This window comes from Loxodonta africana, chromosome X (assembly GCF_030014295.1).
Source record: "Loxodonta africana isolate mLoxAfr1 chromosome X, mLoxAfr1.hap2, whole genome shotgun sequence".
NCBI classification, from domain to species: domain Eukaryota; kingdom Metazoa; phylum Chordata; class Mammalia; order Proboscidea; family Elephantidae; genus Loxodonta; species Loxodonta africana.
The window spans coordinates 35,611,410-35,630,336 of record NC_087369.1 but is presented as its reverse complement, the minus strand read 5'-3'; the positions used below and the strand labels follow the sequence as shown (position 1 = coordinate 35,630,336).

The 18,927-nt window shown below is 36.5% G+C and overlaps 1 protein-coding gene across 1 annotated transcript in view; it reads left to right on the top strand.

The window, feature by feature from the left end:
* DMD (dystrophin) overlaps positions 1 to 18,927 on the top strand; it is a 1,889,362-nt gene that overhangs the window by 1,283,561 nt on the left and 586,874 nt on the right. Inside the window, exon 49 of the mRNA XM_010599731.3 lies at positions 17,753 to 17,907. Coding sequence (XP_010598033.2) covers positions 17,753 to 17,907 — 155 coding nt within the window. The remainder of the gene's footprint in view (positions 1 to 17,752; positions 17,908 to 18,927) is intronic.

Here is an 18,927-nt window from a genome sequence, read left to right as displayed (position 1 = left end):
TCAATAGAGAAGTGAAATCTTGTTTGAGCCTAGCTGATTTGGCTATATAATACTTAAAACTATCTCAGGCGAGAAATCCAATAATTTATCAAATTATTAAATAAACATTTCCGAGGCTGTGAAATCTCTGTGTTTTGAAGACATTCTTTAGGGAACTTGGAATACAGATACACTGTAATCATTTCTTGCAAAAGTTTATCCTTGTTGTAAATAGTAAATACAGTCACTGTTTGAGGATCTCAAATTATTTTACTAGAAAATAAATTAATCAAAGAGAACTTCTTTTTTCAGGTATGGAAGTAGAGCCTTACTCTTATTTATTTGGAAGAATAAACAGCATCAAAATATATCCTTATCTGCCCTAAGGATATGGACAATAATGGAGTCTGAATTTCTTTTTTATACATTTTGTTTATTTTTTAGACTTGCACTAAATTAAATCAGCAAAGTGGCCCACACTAGTAGCTTGAGGTTTGCATTTTTGGTGCAATAATGGAAAGGATTATCAGAAATCTTGCTAGAACAATCAACCTACCATTACTTCATGCATTTTCTTTATTCCCTTTTGTTCCCCCCTAAAGCTTCCACATGATGAAGGAGAGAGAATCAATAACCTAATAGTACTTTTCCTCGTAAAGTATGTATGAAGCTATTAAACTTCTCAAAGCATACAAGCAGAATGCTTTCTGCATCGCTGATAGAGCACAGGTAGTAATGGGTTAGTTTCCCCAGGTACTTCAATACTATATAAATATTTAATGGCAGTCACCAAGTCTTGAATAGGATTATGCTCTTATTGCACCATATTTTGCCTAGTTTTCTTTTCACAGTTTAGCTTATTCCATGTTTGAATAAAAATTGCACTTCTTTACACATTTTTAAATTACTGGTCCTCATTCCTTAAAATTGTGTGCTAGTATCCCAGCAACTGAATGCCTTTACATCAGACATTACATTAAATATATACCAGTGGCAAGACTTCTGTAATGGCATAGTGAGGACCTCTAAAAATTCACTCCTACATAAAAGCAATGAAAATATTGGCAAAAACTGTCAAAACCACTTTTCTCGAACTCTGGACATTAACCAAAGCTTGCAACAATCTGGAAACTGCTGAACCTCAATAAGAACTTCAAGGTTTGTAACTTTTTAACTTGGCCTATTCCCATCTCCTCCTCTTGGATCCTTAGTAGACTTAAAAACCAGCAGTCTTGTAGCCACCATAGAGGGAACACCAGTATTGGAGTTCCTCAAAAAGCCCCTTCCATTCCCAGAGCATTGTCACTATTTGATTTTTCTTGCATTTCCCTGGAAATACCCTAGTCACAGGGCCTTGTCATTATTTGACCTGATATGGAGCTAGCTCTTCAAGAAAAACCCTATGCCCTAGAATGTTTGTCCAAAACCATTACCAGTAATTGTTTAACATTGCAGCTGCCTAAGACTGTGATGCTAGTTGAGACAAACAAGGGAGTAGCCAAAATTTAAAAGTAAAATGTGGAGAATGAGATGTCTATAAGGGGTTTTGACAAGGTCTGACATACTCCTGGGGCTTAGACATGTGCAAGGCTGTCTCATACCCAAGAAAGGCATGAGAGGTTCAGTCTCTCACTTCTGGTTGACACCAAGGCTCTGCGCAAGCAGTAAGTAAAGGCTAAGTCAGAGTAGGAGATTTCCTGAGGATTGAAGGTATGTCCCAACATACTCTCAGAACCTCGTGGGAAACAGTTTGGTGGTTCCTCAAAAAGTTAATCATATGACCCAGCAATTCTACTCTTAGGTATATACCCAAAATTCTTGAAAGCAGGGACTCAAAGTGATACTTGTACACCAATGTTCATCGCTACATTATTCACAATAGTCAACAGTGGAAACAACCTAAGTGTCCATCAACAGATAAATGGATAAACAAAATGTGGTATATCCATATAATGGAACGCTCTTCAGCCATAAGGAGGAATGAAGTTCTGAAACAGACAATAACATGGATGAACCTGGAAAACATTATACCCACTGAAATAAGTCAGACACAAAAGGACAAGTATCGTATGATCCCTCTTACATTAAATATCTAGAATACACAAGTTCATAGAGATAAAAATTTATTAGAGATTATCAAAGGCTGGGGGTAGAGGAAATGGGAGTCATTGCTTAAGGAATACTGAGTTTTTGTTTGGAGTGATTAAAAAATTTTGGAAATACATAGTGGTGATGGTTGCCCAACATGGTGAATATAGTTAATGTCACTAAATTTACACTTAAAAATAGTTGGAATGACAATTTTTTTTGTTAGAGGTATTTTACCACAATAATTTTTTTAAAGAAATTAAGGTATTCTCAGATTAAAAGAAAAAAGTTGAGAAAATGTGTTACTAGCAGACCTGCTCTAAAAGAAATATTAAAAGGAGTCCTTCAAGCTAAAAAGAAAGAACATTTGGTGGTAATTTGAATTTACTTGAAGAAATAAAGAGCACTGGTAAAGATAACTAACTACATGGGTAAATAAAAAATATATAAACATTTTGTAACTTTTTTCTTCTGATTTAAAAGACAACTGCATAAAGCAATAATTATAAAGATGTGTCAATGGGTTGATAATGCATAAAGGTGTATTTTGTATGACAATAAGAGTACAAGAATAGGAGAGGGAATGGCGTTGAAATGGAACAAAGTTTCTGTATACTATTAAAATTTTGCTACTATTAATGTGAATTAGATTGTTTTAAGTTAAAATATTAATTATAATTCCCAGAGCAACCACTAAAAGGTAACTCAAAAAATATGCTAAAAGAAAAAAAATAAGATCAAAATGGTACACTAGAAGGTATCTGTTTAACATAAAAGCAACAACAAAAGGATAAAAAAATCAAAAAGATGCAAGGCATAAAAAGAAATAAAATAGCAAAATGCTGCATAAATTCTACTTTATGAGTAATTACATCAAATGTAAATGGATTAAACACTCCCACTAAAAAGCAGAAAGTTGCCAACTGGATTAAACAAACAAACAAAAAAGTAAAAAGAAAATGACCCAACTGTATGCTGCCTACAAGAGAAACCTTTTGGATTCAATGACACAAATAGGTTGAAGTTAAAGGATGAAAAAAGATACACTCTGCAAAGAATAACCAAAAGAACAACTGAAGTGGTTATACTAATATCACACAAAATAGACATTAAGACAAAAATTTTTACTAGAGATGAAGAAGGATATTTTATAATGATAAAAGGATCAATACCAAGAAGATGTAACAATGATAAACATATGTGCCTCTAAAAACAGAGCCCAAAATACTTGAAACAAAAACTAACAAAATTAAAGGGAAAATAGACAATTTTACCAAAATAGATCAAGGCTTAAATATTCCACTTTTAATAATGGATAAAATAACTATGCAGAAAATCATTTTTGAAAAACCCTCAGTTTAACACCATACTCAAATATTGAAATACTGAAAGTTTCCACATAAGGTCAGGTACAAGACATAAACTAATTAGACCTAACAGACATCTAGAGAACATTTCACCCAATGACAGTAGAATACACATTCTTCTGAAGTGAACATGGAATATTCTCCAAGACAAATCATACATTGGGTTGTAAAACAGACTCAATAAATTTGAAAGGATTGAAATCATGCAATGCAATGAAATTAGAAATCAATAGCAGAAGTAAATTAGGGAAATTCAAATACATATGGACATCATACAAAACACTTTTAAGCAACTAATAGTCAAAGAATAAATCACAAAAGAATTTTTAAAAAACTGCACACTTTGAAATGAATGAAAAAAAGCACAACATACCAAAACTTATGGGATGCTACTAAAACAGTGCTTAAAGGGAAATTTATAGCTGAAAATACTTATATTTCAAAAGTAAACAGATCTCAAATCAATAGTCTAACTTTTTACCTTAAGAAACTAGAAAAGCAAACTAAATCTAAAGAAAGCAAGAAGAAACTAATAGATTAGAGTGAAAATAAATGAAATAGAGAAAAGAAAAAAATAGAGAAAAATCAACAAAACCAAAAGTTAATTATTTGAAAAGATCAACAAAATTGACAAACCTTTAACTAGATTGACTAAGGGAAAGAAAAAAAAAGATGAAAATTATTAATCTCAGGAATGAAAAAGGGGACATCTCTACTAACAATATGGATTTAAAAAAATGAATTATAAGAGGATAATATGAACAAGTGAAGAAATAGAAAACCCGAGTGCACGTATAACAAGTAAAGAAATTCAATCAGTAATTTAAAAACTTCCCACAATGAAAGGCTCAGGGTCAGATGGCTTCACTAGTGAATTTTACCAAACATTTAAAGAAGGCTGGAAATCAATCCTTCCTCAACCTGATAAAACTCTTCCAAAAGTCTGAAAAGAAGGGAGCACTTCCCATTACCCTGATACCAAAACCAGACAAAGACATCACAAATAAACTGTACACCAATATGCTTTATAAATGAGGACTCAAAAGGCCTCAACAAAATACAGCAAACCAAATCCAGCAAAATATAAAAGAATTATACACCATGACCAAGTGAGATGTATCCCAGGTATGCAAGGTTGGTTTACTTTCCAAAAGTTAATCAAGGTAATGTACCACATTTATGGAATGAAGAGGAAAAAATGTACATGATCATCTCCATTGATACAGAAAAGGTATTTGACAAAATCCAACACACTTTTATGATAGAAAACACTCTGAAAACTAAGAATAGAAAGGAATTTACTCACCATGATAAAGGGCATTTTTGAAAAACCCTCAGCTAACACCATACTCAAATGATGAAATACTGAAAGTTTCCACGTAAGGTCAGGTACAAGACAAGGATGCTCACTTTCACCACTGTTTTTAAACATTGTACTGAAAATTCTAGCCAGAGTAATTAATCAAGAAAAATAAATGAAAAACATCTAAATTGGAAAGGAAGAAGTAAAACTATCTCTATCCACAGATGACATGATCCCATATATAGAAAACCACAAACAATCCACAAGAAAGCTACTAGAACTAATAAATGAATTCAGCAAGGTCACAGGGTATAAGATCAACACACATAAATCATTAGTGTTTCTACACACTGATAATGAGCAATTTGCAGAGGAACTTTAAAAAAAAAAAAAAAACCTTTTACAAGGTCATCTAAAAGCATAAAATACCTAAGAATAAATTTAACCAAGGAGGTGAAAAACTTTTACACCTATGAACTGCTGGTTATACAGTATCTTATCTAATCTTAAACCTGTCACCCTCATGAATAATACTGACTTTATCTAAACCCTCATATTCATCTTTTGTCATACCCATTTTAGGTCAACTATAACATTTCCTTAAAATCTTCTGTGTTACATAAAAGCACTGTGACCTGTTCTAAAAAATGTATGATCTAGCAGCATTATAGGATTAAAGAATTACATAGCATGACCAAGAGGGATTTATGCCAGGAATGTAAAGGTGGTTCAACATAAGAAACTCAACCAAGGTAAAGCACCATGTAAGTAGAATAGAAGGTAAAAACACGTGGTCATCTCAATAGATGGAGAGAAAGCATTTGACAAAATCCAAAACCATTTCATGATAAAACACAATCAATGAACTAGGAATAGAAGGGAACTTCCTCAACCTGATAATGGGCATCTATGAAAAATGCACAGCTAAGATCATGAGGAAGACTGAACGTTTTCTCCCTGAGATCAGGAACAAGACAAAGATATCTGATCTTGCCACTCCTATTCAACATTGTACTGGAAGTTGCAGGCAGAACAATTAGGTAAGCAAAGGAATTAAAAGGCATCCAGATTGTAAAGAAAGAAATGAAACTATCTCTATTGGCATATGACATGATCCTGTACATAGAAAATCCTAGAGTCCACACACACACACACACACAAAAATTATTTGAACTATACAAGTATAAGGCACTTGTATTCAGAATATACACAAAAGTCTTACAGCTCAACAGCAAGAAAAAGACGGGGAAAAAAAGCAATAGGCAAAGGATCTGAATAGACATTTCTCCAAAGAAGATATACAAATGTCCAGTAGGCACATGAGAATATGGTCAACATCATTAATCATTAAAAAAAAAAAAAACCCATTGCCATCGAGTGGATTCTGATTCATAGCAACCCTATAGGACAGAGTAGAACTGCTCCACAGTTTCCAAGGAGCACCTGGTGGATTTGAACTGCTAACCTTTTGGTGTGTTAGCAGTCGTAGCTCCTAACCACTATGCCACCAGGGTTTCCATTAGTCATTAAGGAAATACAAATGAAACCCATGATGAGATACCACTTCCCACACGCTAGAATGGCTAAAATAAATAAATAATACAGGCAATAACAAGTGTTAGCAAGTTTGATGAATAATTGAAATCCTCGTTCATTGTTCTTGGGAATGTAAAATGGTGCAACCACTTTGGAAAACAATTGAACAGTTCCTAAAAATATTAAATATGGAATTACTATATGACACAGCAATTCCACTCCTATCTATACACCCAAGAGAACTGAAAGCTTATGCCCACACAAAAACTTTACATGGATGTTTGCAGCAGCATTATTCATAATTAATAGTCAAAAAGTGGAAACAACCCAAATGTCCATCAATGGATGAATGGATAAACAAGACATGGTTTAACCAGCAATGAAATATTATTTGGAAATAAAAATGAATGAGTACTGATACATGCTGCAACACGATGAACCTCAAAAACATTATGCCAAATGAAAGAAGCCAGTCACAAAAGACCATATGTTCTATGAATACATTTACGTGCGATGTTCAGAGTAGGCAAATCTATAGACAGTAGATTAGTGATTTCCTGGACTGGGTGCGTGGGAGGAGACAGGAAGAATGGATAGTGTGTAGTGACTGTTAGCGGGAAAGAGGTTTCTTCTCGAGTGAAGAAAATATTCTAAAATTAGATTGCAGTGATGATTGTACAACTCTGCGAATATACCACTAAATTATACACTTTAAATGGGTGAATTTTATGATATGTGAATTATATCTCAATAAAGCTGTTTTTTAAAAAGTATATCTATGACAGTAAGAATGCAGATCTTTTCTTTTTTCTTCACGTTTATAAACACAGCTTTAGAAACATTCTGTTTTTCTTTGCCTTTTCCGTGAAACTCCTTGTCAGCCACAGAAACGAAAAATAGCCATAGCTGTGGACCTTAACAGCTTCCTACTCAAGGGCCTCCATCACAGAATGACTACAGAGTTCCTTTCTTTTTTGATCAAGATAGGTAGATCCTGTCAGACAGAATGTATTCAGAGATACTACCTCTAGCTCCGAAAGACAGAAATAATTGTTGCTGTGAATATTTCCTCCATGTTTTTAGAGCTTTCTATTTATTAGCAAAAGAACTTGTTCATTTTCCTTCTCTTTTTGTAATTTATTTCATTTTTGGTACTGTTAAGAACAACACAGCAGAACGTACACCAGCAATTTCTACATGTACAATTCAGCGACGTCAATTACATTCTTCAAGTTGCCCAACCATTCTCACCCTCTTTTCCGAATTATTCCTCCCCCATTATTGTAAACTCACTGCCCCCTAGTTTCCTATCTAATCTTTTGAGTTGCTGTTGTCAGTTGGATCCCATACAGATAGTTCTTAAAAGAGCACAATGCTCAAGGCAAACCTTCTTTGCCAGTTAAGCTAAACTATTGTGTGGTTTTAGGAAGACTTCAGGGAATATTTTGGTTTAAGGTTTAAAGATTATCTCAGGACAACAATTTCAGAGGTTCATCCAGCTTCCATGGCTCCAGAAAGTCTGGGTTCCATGGGAATTTGAATTCTATTCTGCATTTTCTCCCTTTTGGTCAGGATTCCTCTACTGAATCTTTGATCAAAACGTTCAGTAATGGTAGCCAGATACCATCCAGTTCCTCTCTTCTCATGGCAAAGAGAATTTATTCTTTACGTGTCATTATACTAGTTTATATTCTGTTCCTGGCCCTGGCCCTGGCCCCAAACTGTCTGAAGATGTTAGAATTGTCCTAGTCTATCTGAGACAGGGTGGTACTTGAGTAGGTATGCAAATCAGTATGTGCTAAATTATGCTGCAGTAACAAGCAACTCCAAAATCTCAGGGGCTTTCAACAAAGTTTATATTTTACTCATGTTAAGTGTTTGTCTCGGGTTAGCAATGGAGTTCTACTTAGCTTGGTCAGGCAGGGACTGTGGTTAATGGCAGCTCTGTCTTGATACAGGCTTCCATGATCACAGAGACAGGGAGCATGGTAAGGATTGCCACTGATTCTTTAACTTTCTGCCCAGAAGTGACAAGCAACCAACACCAGTCACATGGTCATCCCTTAGTTCAATGGCGTGGAGATGTCTAATCCTCCAGCATGAAAGGGAACTGATTATTTGTGGACAGTAATGCAGTCTACCACAGTAGACTCATGAGATTTGAGAAATAGCCAAGAAAATGCTACTTTCAAAAAAATTTTTTTTTTTTTTTACCCCTAGGATTCTCTCAGGAGTCATTTCTACCCAACCATTTCTGTAGCCTCTCAACCAGGCTTCTCTTAGATGCCTGGGGTAGCTGGGTGATTTGTTAATTACAACACTGCTTAAGCCTTTAATAAAGTCAGCAAATTAAAGAGAGAGCCCAGCTAAAGAGAATGCTTTCCAAAATGTCATAATGAAATTAAGGTAATGAAGCACTTGGAGGGCTTTCCTCCTTTCTTTTTGTATAAAACTTATTCCAAAGAAGCTGGAAGAGAAATGGGGCCTGAAAGTAAAAAAAAAAAAAGAGGGGGAAAAATAAATTGTATGCCATTAGTTTAATTATAAAAATTCATTACATGAAGCCATGTAAGACAGAAAATAATGGAACTCTAATGGGTTGGCCGATAACACATTTACTAGCCTGCTCTCGGCTTGTAGTCATTGTTGAAAGGACAAAAAAGTAACAACTGTGGTATGTAGTCCTCAAAGCTATTGAAAAGATTAATCATTTCCAGTAAGCTGGAAAATGAGGGCCATTTTCTTAAATAGTATCCCCTGTATAGATCTGAAACAGAGTCGTCTGGTAATGTCAGAGGTTTAATAGATGAGTCTTGAAGTTAATGGTGAGAGGCTTTACTTTTGAAATAGCTTCCTTACAGATATTTTAACATTTTCTATTATAAATCCATAAAGAGGTTTTATAGGTCATTTTAATTCACACAAGGAAGAAAGAAATTATGTTTCTTTTTCCCAATAAAGATTTATAGAATATTAATTCAACTTAGGACTAAATTGTTTAGTGATTTTTTAAATAAACCAACTATGTGTTTTTTTTTTCAGCTGTCTTTGTTTGGATCCTTCTTACTCTATCATACACAGTAATTTTCCAATCATGCTATAATCATCAAGGAGATGATTTTATAGTCTTCAAAGTTCAATTATGATAAACACAATCATTTTCCTTAAACTCCTTTATATGGAATCGTATTTTATTTAACTGTGTTTGAACCCTGAATTGGGAGTCAAGAAACCTGCATTTTCATGATGCCTCTTTCACTGACTAGCTGAGTCACTGTCAACAAATCACTTAACCTTTCTGAGCGTTAACATTTCTGAGTTTTTGTATTCTCAGTTGTACAATCATGGGATTGGGCATTAGGAAAGAAGATAACAAAAGATGAAGGTTGGTATGTAGGCAGAGGTCATATATTCGAGGGCCTCACAATCCAAGGAAAGAGTTTGGGGCTTTGTCCTGTAGTTAATAGGGTGCCTTTGAAAGATTTTACCAAAGAAGCAATGTGATTCTATTTGCATTTCAAAAAGATCACTTGAACAGCTGTATGTGAATGGATGGGAAGGGTTTGAGAGTGGAGGGAGGGAAACAATAAAAAGGTCATTGTGGAGTCTTTGCAAGAGATGATGAGGGCCTACATTAAAGTAGTGGCAATGGAGATAGAAGTTTGGATATAAGGGAAAATTATGATACATCTGCTGTCTGGGTATTCTCCCTGTCTCCTCCTCCAGTTAAGGATCAACTTACACTACAAAGGGAGAAGATTGTGCTAAGGACAGAACACCAACATTTAAGGGACAGGCAGAAAAGAAAAATTGAACCATAAGAGAGAACAGAGGAGACCCAAAGAGGGAGGAGGGAGGAGAGAACCTCAAGAAGAGAGTAGTAAAGAGCACCAGTTGCTGGAAATAAATCAAGTAAAAGAGAATCTAAAACTTTCCACAGGTGTTGGATGTTGGTGACTGAATCGGTGAACTATTTGCACAAAAATGCTTCATAAAAAATACCTCAAAATCTCAGAGGCATACAACAATATATTTTTTTTTTCGTGCAGGCTTGCAGCTCTGGGTTGATTAGGCTGGCTCTGCTCCACACGTCACTCATCCTCCTCCTGTGACAAGCAGGCTAGCCCAGGCCATGTTTGTCTCATGGTTATGGCAGAAATGCAAAAGGGTTAGCTTCACTGCACAAGAACATTTCAAACCTACTTGTGTCACTTCTGTGAAGCTCCATTAAGCAAAACAAGTCACATGGCCAAACCCAGCATCAAGGACAGGGACATCAATTCTGCCTTTTGTAAGAGGAATTTCAACGTTATGTAGCAAAGAGCATGGTTACAGGGAAAGGTAAAGAATTGGGGCTGATAATTCAATCTGCTACAGTGACTTCTGTCAGAGTAGTTTTAATGGAATGGCGATGGTAGAAGCATGATTTTGATAAACTATAGAGTGGCAGGAACATAATCAGCCAAGCTCTTAACTACTGTGCCACCAGGGCTCACAAATTGAGGCAATGAGTGAATATTTGCCTTCTAAGGAGCTTGGCAAGGAGCCCTGGTGGCACAGTGGTTAAGTGTTTGGCTACTAGTCAGATAGTCAGTGGTTCAAAGCTACCAGCCGTTCCATGGGAGAAAGATGTGGGAGTCTGCTTCAGTAAAGATTACAGCCTTGGAAACCCTTATGGGGCAGTTCTACTCTGTCCTATAGGGTTGCTATGAGTCAGAATCAACTCAAGAGCAACCGGTATCTTTTTTTTTCAGGAGCTTGCCTGTGAAGGGAAAGAGTATGATAGGGTGCAGTGTATTTAGTTGTTGTTATTTAGTTTGTAAAGATGGGAAAGACGCTCATGTTTGAAGGCTGTGGAGAAGGACCCTACAAAGAGGCAAGAGGTTGAAAACACCTAGGGAGAAAGTACATGGAGGAAGATTCCAGAATAGATGGCTGCCCAGACGGAGAAAAGGGCTTCCAATAGCAGAAAAGGCACCTCTTTCGCTGAGAGTTGAAAGAGGGACGCAAGATATAAAGTCTGATATATGATGAAATCTACACTTGATATGTTCAATTTCCCCTGTGTTATAGTAGGCAGGTCACTTGCCAGGAAATTTCTTCCAGTTTGTGTCAGACTCTAGTCTGGAAACCATGCTAGATATTTCAAACAGAAGGTGTTTAATACAGGGGACTGGTCCCATGGTTAATGTAAGAGCTGAGAAGCCCAACAGGGGATAGTGAGGCATTCCAAAGTTTAGCAACATCAGGAAACTCATACCACTAGGCCCAACAGGAGGAGGTGGTGTTAACAAAGCCCAGAAGTCAGATCCATCTCATGCAAAAAGAACACTGTGGGAGCTGCATAGCTGGTACTGGTACTATGCAAAGAGGGCCTGTCTGGTGAGAACTATAGACACAAAGGAGACAGGGCCCAGATACAGAGAGAAGAGGAGAAATACCCAAGTTCCATCCTTCCTCCTGCTGTCCAATATCCCGGCTATGCCTGTCATTGGTCTAACCCAGCTAGAAGTCAGAGGGTTAGAGATCCCCGGAAATTTTGACCCCCTTCAGGGGTTAGCCCTTCTGTAATACTGAGCAGAATAGGAGATGGGCAGAGAATGGATCTAAAAGCTAATGAGCTCTTAGCTATTAGCTCACAGAGCTATATTTTTATGACTCTCTTATTATCTGAACGCAAATACAGTAATCTAGGCAAAATGAGAGAAATCCAATATGAAGGATTTTTTATTTAAAAATATTTTAGGATGCTGTTTATGATTTCCCAAGCAATTTGATTTTGATTTTGACACTTCACAACAAGTGTGAGGCATAGTCAGAGTAAGTAACCTATCACCCATCTCCCATTTTCCTCTAGTGGTTCCAACTCATAGCCACCTTACAGGACAGAGTAGAAATGCCCCATAAGGTTTCCAAGGCTGTAAATCTTTATGGAAGCAAACTGGCTTGTGGGTTCCAACCACTGACTTTTCGGTTGGCAGCCAAGCACTTAACCACTGTGCCACCAGGGCTCCTTAGGCAGAGTAAGTAGCCCCAATCTTATTTTACAGATGACAAAATGGGACTCACAAAGATTAATGGCTTCTGTAAGACAAGGGCCAAGCAAGACTTCCATCACTTTGCACTGCCTTTCATGAAGCTCCTCTGAGTCAAGGTCATTAAAATTTTTAAATGCAGTTTATGCAGAACAAATGTTTATTTCTTTTGTAGGTGAATATCCCAATAAACATTTTATAAGAAACCTTAAACAATACTCAACCTTAAAATTTTAATCATAGGTCTATACACTCACTTTTATCTTCTAAAAATTAAAGGGAGCCTTTTAGAGCTACAGTGTTTATAGACAATGTCTATAAAACTACAAGCACCTTGCTTTGTATTTAGTAGGGGCTCACCCTGTGGTGAATAGAGTGTGATTCATTACAAGTACTAGTAGTGGTAGTAGCGATGATGATGATGATGATAAAAACTAATATCTATTTAATGCTTTAGGTATGCCAGGCATTATTCTAAGTGTTTTTCCTGAATTTTCCAAATTAGCTTTTGACATAGATACCGTTATTATTCCTATTTAACAAAGAAGGAAAATGAGACACAGAGAGCATAAATAACTTTCCCATTTGCCACATATCTATGAAGTGATCAAAGCAGGATTCAAACCCAGCAGGCTCATTCTGTTGCTGAGTGCAAACCCCCAGTTTTGCTTGGCGTGACTTGTTAGAGCCAATAAACAAGAGGCTGAGGTGGGGGATCAGAAAGACGCCTTTATTTCATTGCACACGGAAAGGAGCAATAGGGGCTGTTGCCTCCAAGATTGCTTGCAGGCATCTTGAGGAGGTGGGCTTTTATAGAGAGCACGCAAGGAAATGCAAATTATTCATGAATATTCAGGATTGACCTTTATCCAGGCGCTCAGAGCTTGGGGATGACTATGCATTTTCTTTAGACAAGGGTTCCATCTCCTAGGATGGAGGAAGAGGTTGATTTTCTTTCATTAGAATGTGAAGTCCCCACCCAGAGGAGGACTGAGGCCATCTATGGTCCGTTCTGTGGTTATCTTGTCAAGAACAATTTCAGAAGCAAGTGCAGCTTATCCTGCTCAGTGTAGGAGAATAAGCCAGAGCAGGTGTTTCTTAGAAGGGGTGGGCTCTGAGGCTGCCTGCCTCAGTTCTGGTGCCTGGACTTTTAACTAGTCTTTCTCTTCATGAATTAAAATTAAAAAAAAAAAAGAAGTTAACACTTAAACTTCTTGAACTTACTTCAAGATGTCTTATAGTCAGAAATCATTTTCTGCCTGAAATATTCTATATAAACACCCAACACATTTTATAGCAGCATCATATTAAATTTGAATATGAAATATTGTTTTCCTGGTTAGGGACACAATCTTTCGGGAATTTAGCATTTTCTGTTCTTCATAGAAAACACACACATACACCCATGGAATCATATTTTTTATAGGCTAGTGCTCACAGCATTTTAAATTTCTTCACATACGCTGATCACCACACAAACAATTTCCTGTAGTGTATACCTTGTAAATGGAATTCAGGAAGAAAAGGAGTGTGTGAATTCTATTGTATTTTTGAATTTACACTCCTTCTGTGGTCTGGCATAATCCCAGTAGTAAATTTCACAGTGGTAGGCAAAGCCGGTCAAGGTCGTGTTTCCTAGGGCGAATGACACTTGGGTAAAGCCCTAGGGGTCAGCATATTACCTTAGGAGAAAGGGAAACCAGTCTGTTCTGGTGAATATCTTTAGAAGGGAGAAAAGAAAGCTGCAGTGGAGAACCTCTGAGTTCAGATAACAGCCTTAGCCCTCTCAATGTTAGTCAAGGTTAGTGGTAGTTCTTCTTTTTAATCCTGCATCCTTGTAAAATCTAGGCAGTATTCAGAGAAGGTAAGCACTCAGTCAGTATTTCCTTAGGTATACAAATCTGACTTCCAGTGTGAATACAAATTTGGAGAAAAATATATGCATGGGTATTTTTGCCTTTCAGGCATTAAAGTATATCAAAAGGCTCTGGTTTGAAGTCAAGTCTCACTCCTTTGCTACCTTTTCACTATGAAGCCTCTAATTTAACTTTAGCTTTCTATTTCCTTCAGAATTGTTGAAAACTTCTAGCATACTTTGCAACTTATATTTCTAGCTATTTTTTATGGTCTATAAATTACAACTAAAGAGTGTATCCTCTTATACCTAGACATTTCAAGTAGCAACCCACCAGTGGGGCGTGGCTTCCAAGACTGTATATTTGCTCAGGCAAAATAAATGATTTTAATTACAGTCACTAAAATTGTTATATATATTTTGTCTTCCTAAGCCTACAGATATATGGTCTTATGCAGATTCATGAGTATTTCTTTAACAATTGTATCCTTCTTAGGAGGAATTACCTCCTAAGAAGGTAAGCAAGTTATTGGTCTCAGGGTTTTGGATTCTTATGCTACTGACTAGAGATTTAATTGAGGCGGATAATAAGCTCTTCTTTTAAAATGCAAATATCACTCTGTGGATAATAAAGGCTGATTGGTCATTCATATCTTAGTATACCTCACTTATATCACTATAGATTTGGCTTGAGTGAGGAGGGGAAAGGAAAGAGAGGTAATTTTGTACCGCCAGAAAATTCCTAGAAAGGGCAAGCCTTTAAGGGGGGTGGTGTTTTACCTCAGCAGGGTTTTTGAATAGCATGGAGATCTAAAAAGTGGAAAATAGGGACTGCCGGGCTTGATAAAAGGAGCACAGAGGAAAGGCAGGCATTCCACAAGGATAAATTTTAATTGCTTTGTAGTAGCCGCGGCTATGCTGTATGCCTCAGAAACTGTCTCTACTGTTTCCTTAGCAAAAGTTAATGATATTGGCTTTAGCTGCATGGTTGTTAATGTTGTTCTGCTGTTTGGTACTAGTTTGATAATCTGGGTCTATTTGCTATATGCAGTAAACGCCTTTTGTTTACTGTAACTCTAGAACAGGATGTTCAAATTAACGGAGAAATGCCAGATCACATACAAATTATACATTTTCAAAGAATTATAGTCCAACCAAACATACTGAAGCTATCCTAAAAACTATTAGTATGATATTTTTTATTATATTAACATCATACTAACATGAAAGAAGAAATATTAATCTGAGAAGACCCCTCTTTTCGGAAACATCAATTATTTTCAATTTCCTCTCTTCCCTTTCCAATTCATAACTCCGTGTTCTTACAGTTAAAAATATAGCATAGATACAAATTATGTCCTGTTTTTTACTTATGATTTCTATGCATATTTAGTGCATACTAGACCATTGGGTTGATACATTATGTTATTTTAATATTCCCTCATTAAACATTGAAATTGTTTCTCTTTTTTTATTATTTTACTTAATGAACATCTTTATTCTTAGAGTATATTTCTCTTCTTTTAAATATTTTATTAGGATAAAGTACCAACAATGAGATTACTTCGTGTAACGGGATAAGCTTTTGTATGTCACTGGATATCTGTTGCCAAATTGTCCTAATAGATAGTGTTCCTAGCAGTACTACGTGACTATGATAGTTTTGCCATAGAACTTTCTTTCTCACTTAGAGGTTAACTTAAAAGAAAAAAATTCATAAAAAACTTTTTATTCTTTCTCTTGTTTAAATTGCCTGATCCTATTCTTCTCTCTATTTATCCTTGGCTTAACCTACCATGTGGAATTTGACTTAAGTATCTTAGCAATTTAATATTATCTTAATGCTTAGAGGGCTTCTCCATGCACTTGCAGAAGTGTTTAATAAAAATTTCAGATTGAACAGGGATCACAAAGAGGGTCCTGGACAGGGCAGAAGAAAAATATGGAATGAGATTCAAATTCACACAAAAAGACCAGACTTACTGGTTTGATAGATACTGGAGGAATCCCTGAGTCTATAGCCGCCCCCCCTTCCCCTGACTGCCTGATAACTCAGAACTGAAGCCACTTTTGAAGTCTGCCCTCCAGGCAAAGATTACACAGGCCTGTAAAACAAATAATAACACATGTGAGGAACGTGCTTCCTAGTTCAATCAACTATAGGAGACCAAATGGGCAACGCAAGCCCAAAAGCAAAGATGAGAAGGCAGGAAGAGACTGGAAAACTGTACAAATGCGCATGGGGAACTTGGGGTGAAAAGGGAAAGGGGGAGAGTGCTGACACATAGCAGGGATCAATGTCACAAAACAATTTTCATATAAATTTTTGAATAAGAAACTAATTTGTGCTGTAAGCTTTCACCTAAAGCACAATAAAAATTTTTTTTAATCTGAAAAAAATTTCAGCTTAATATATGTCTTAGGATGGGTTCTCTAGAGGAACAAAACCAATGTAGAGAGGGAGATTTATTTCAAGGAAATGGCTCACACAGTTGTGGAGGCTGGCAAATCCCAAATCCCTTGGTCTAGCATCAGGCTGGAGGCTTCTCCTGTCTCACGTGATTGCAGGGCCTGACGAACCCAAAATCAGCACATTAGAGGGCAGGCTGCTGGCTCGTCGGGCTGCAGGAACTTGTAAATCCCAAAATCTGCAGGTCAGGCGGCAAGCTGCTGGCTCACATCCCAAGAACCGGAGGTCAGATGATGACAAGTTGGATGCAGAATGGAGAGAAAGAGAGCTTTGCCAGAACATCCATATATATTGGATGCAGGCCACACCCCCAAGAAAACTCTCCTTACATCAGATCATAAAACTGAGAATTACAGCCTAGACAGGTTGGCACATAACATAAACCATCACGGATATACTTTCAGATAAGCCTACCATTGGTCTACGTCTACCTTTGAATACAAGGTTCCAAGCGATGACATGGGTAGTTGGATAACACTCAATTACCAAACACAAAGAAGAAAACAGGTGATTTGGTTTAGTATGATTCTTATATTTGGATTTTTATTATAATTTTAATGTAGGATATTTTGAAAAGTATTATGAATAAACTGATCCTTGAAAAAAAGTTACTAACTAGAACAGCAACACCGATCTTTCATCGTTGTTCAGTATTTCCTGTATGCAGGTTTAGTTGAATGCCAGTAGATGGCACTAATTACATAAACAATTCAACAAGTTAACGAAGCGAAAGAAATACATGAGATAATTTTTTGTTCTTATTTGTTATATGTCATATTCTCAACAATTACATTGAAGCTTATTTTTATAGTTTGTTTGCTCTCTCCCATGATAAAAAAAATTAAGCCCAGTTTATTTCCAATTAATTCTACTAAATTGAAATATCTGATATTGGTTATTGCTCAAGATGGTGCATTTGAAAAGTCCTGTGATGAAAAATGGATTCGCTTATTCTGTCATGATTGACTAAACCACACGGTCGGTTAAAAGCAATCAGGTAGACATGTCCTGACCTGAGGATTCAGAAGCGATTTATGAAGCATTTTAAGAAACCCCAAGTAGAAATTTCAGGGGAAAAAAAAAAACTGACATTCATTCTCTTTCCCATACAATGTATAGCAGTTGGCCAAAGACCTCCGCCAGTGGCAGATAAATGTAGACGTGGCAAATGACTTGGCACTGAAACTTCTCCGGGATTATTCTACCGATGATACCAGAAAAGTACACATGATCACAGAGAACATCAATGCCTCTTGGGGAAGCATTCATAAAAGGTATGAATGATATTATTTCTAAAACTACTCTTGGCTATCATGATGGGGTGATGACAGTGAATGGACAATGCAAATTTGTCTTCCCAATTGTGCTAAACTGGGACTTGGAAGGGTTCAAGCTTGGCTAAAGTCCTGTTATTTTAAAGATGAGGAACCTGAGGTCTGATGAGATTAAATGATTTGCCACAGTCACAAGCTAGTGACAAAAGCAAGAGACTAGACAAAAACAGAAGACTGATTTGTAGCTGGGAGAACCATTTATCAGACTGCTTTGAGGACTATATCCCAAGAAATATCTTTCTATTCCATCATGGCACATGTTCTTCCATTTTTAATCTGACAAAGAGGTGAATTTGGGCTCCGTGATGGCATTACAGCTGTCCATGGTGCCATAGTTGTATCTTACTCCACACACCCAATGGGAAAATCCATATAGGGTAATATGATTCACAGCTTCATTTCTTATTGTATATCCATGGCAATCAATAGGTCTTAGAGAAACCATCTCCTCAAACTAGATCCTGTTCTCTTATTTATTAGCACTCAACGGCAACGGGTGTACGGGTATCCCAATTATAAATAAAAAGGTTTATCTAACTAATTATTTAATGTTTGTCCTCCATATTATTCTAAATTCCATGAGCAGAGACTGCGTCTGTTTTATTTGACACATTCCCAGGTCCTGAACCAGGGCTTTGTGTATAATAGGAAGATGGTAAATATGTGTCGAATGATGATTCTTTTTGCATAATGTAGAATTACATTGCACATGCTGTGGTAAGTTAACGATTGTTGGTGTACTTATTTTGAGAAGAGTCAGAAAATGGAGGCAAATATACCTGTACAATGATGAGGAAGTCCACAGTGAAAGGTAAGTAAACTCCAGAGGATGACATGAATTACTGAAGAAATCAGGAAGTCAATTAGGTGGTCTTTATTAAAAAAGGAAAAGGCCACGATTGAGAGAGAAAAAAAAAAGATTTTGAACTAAGAGCAGGAACTCTTAGGAGTAATGAGTTA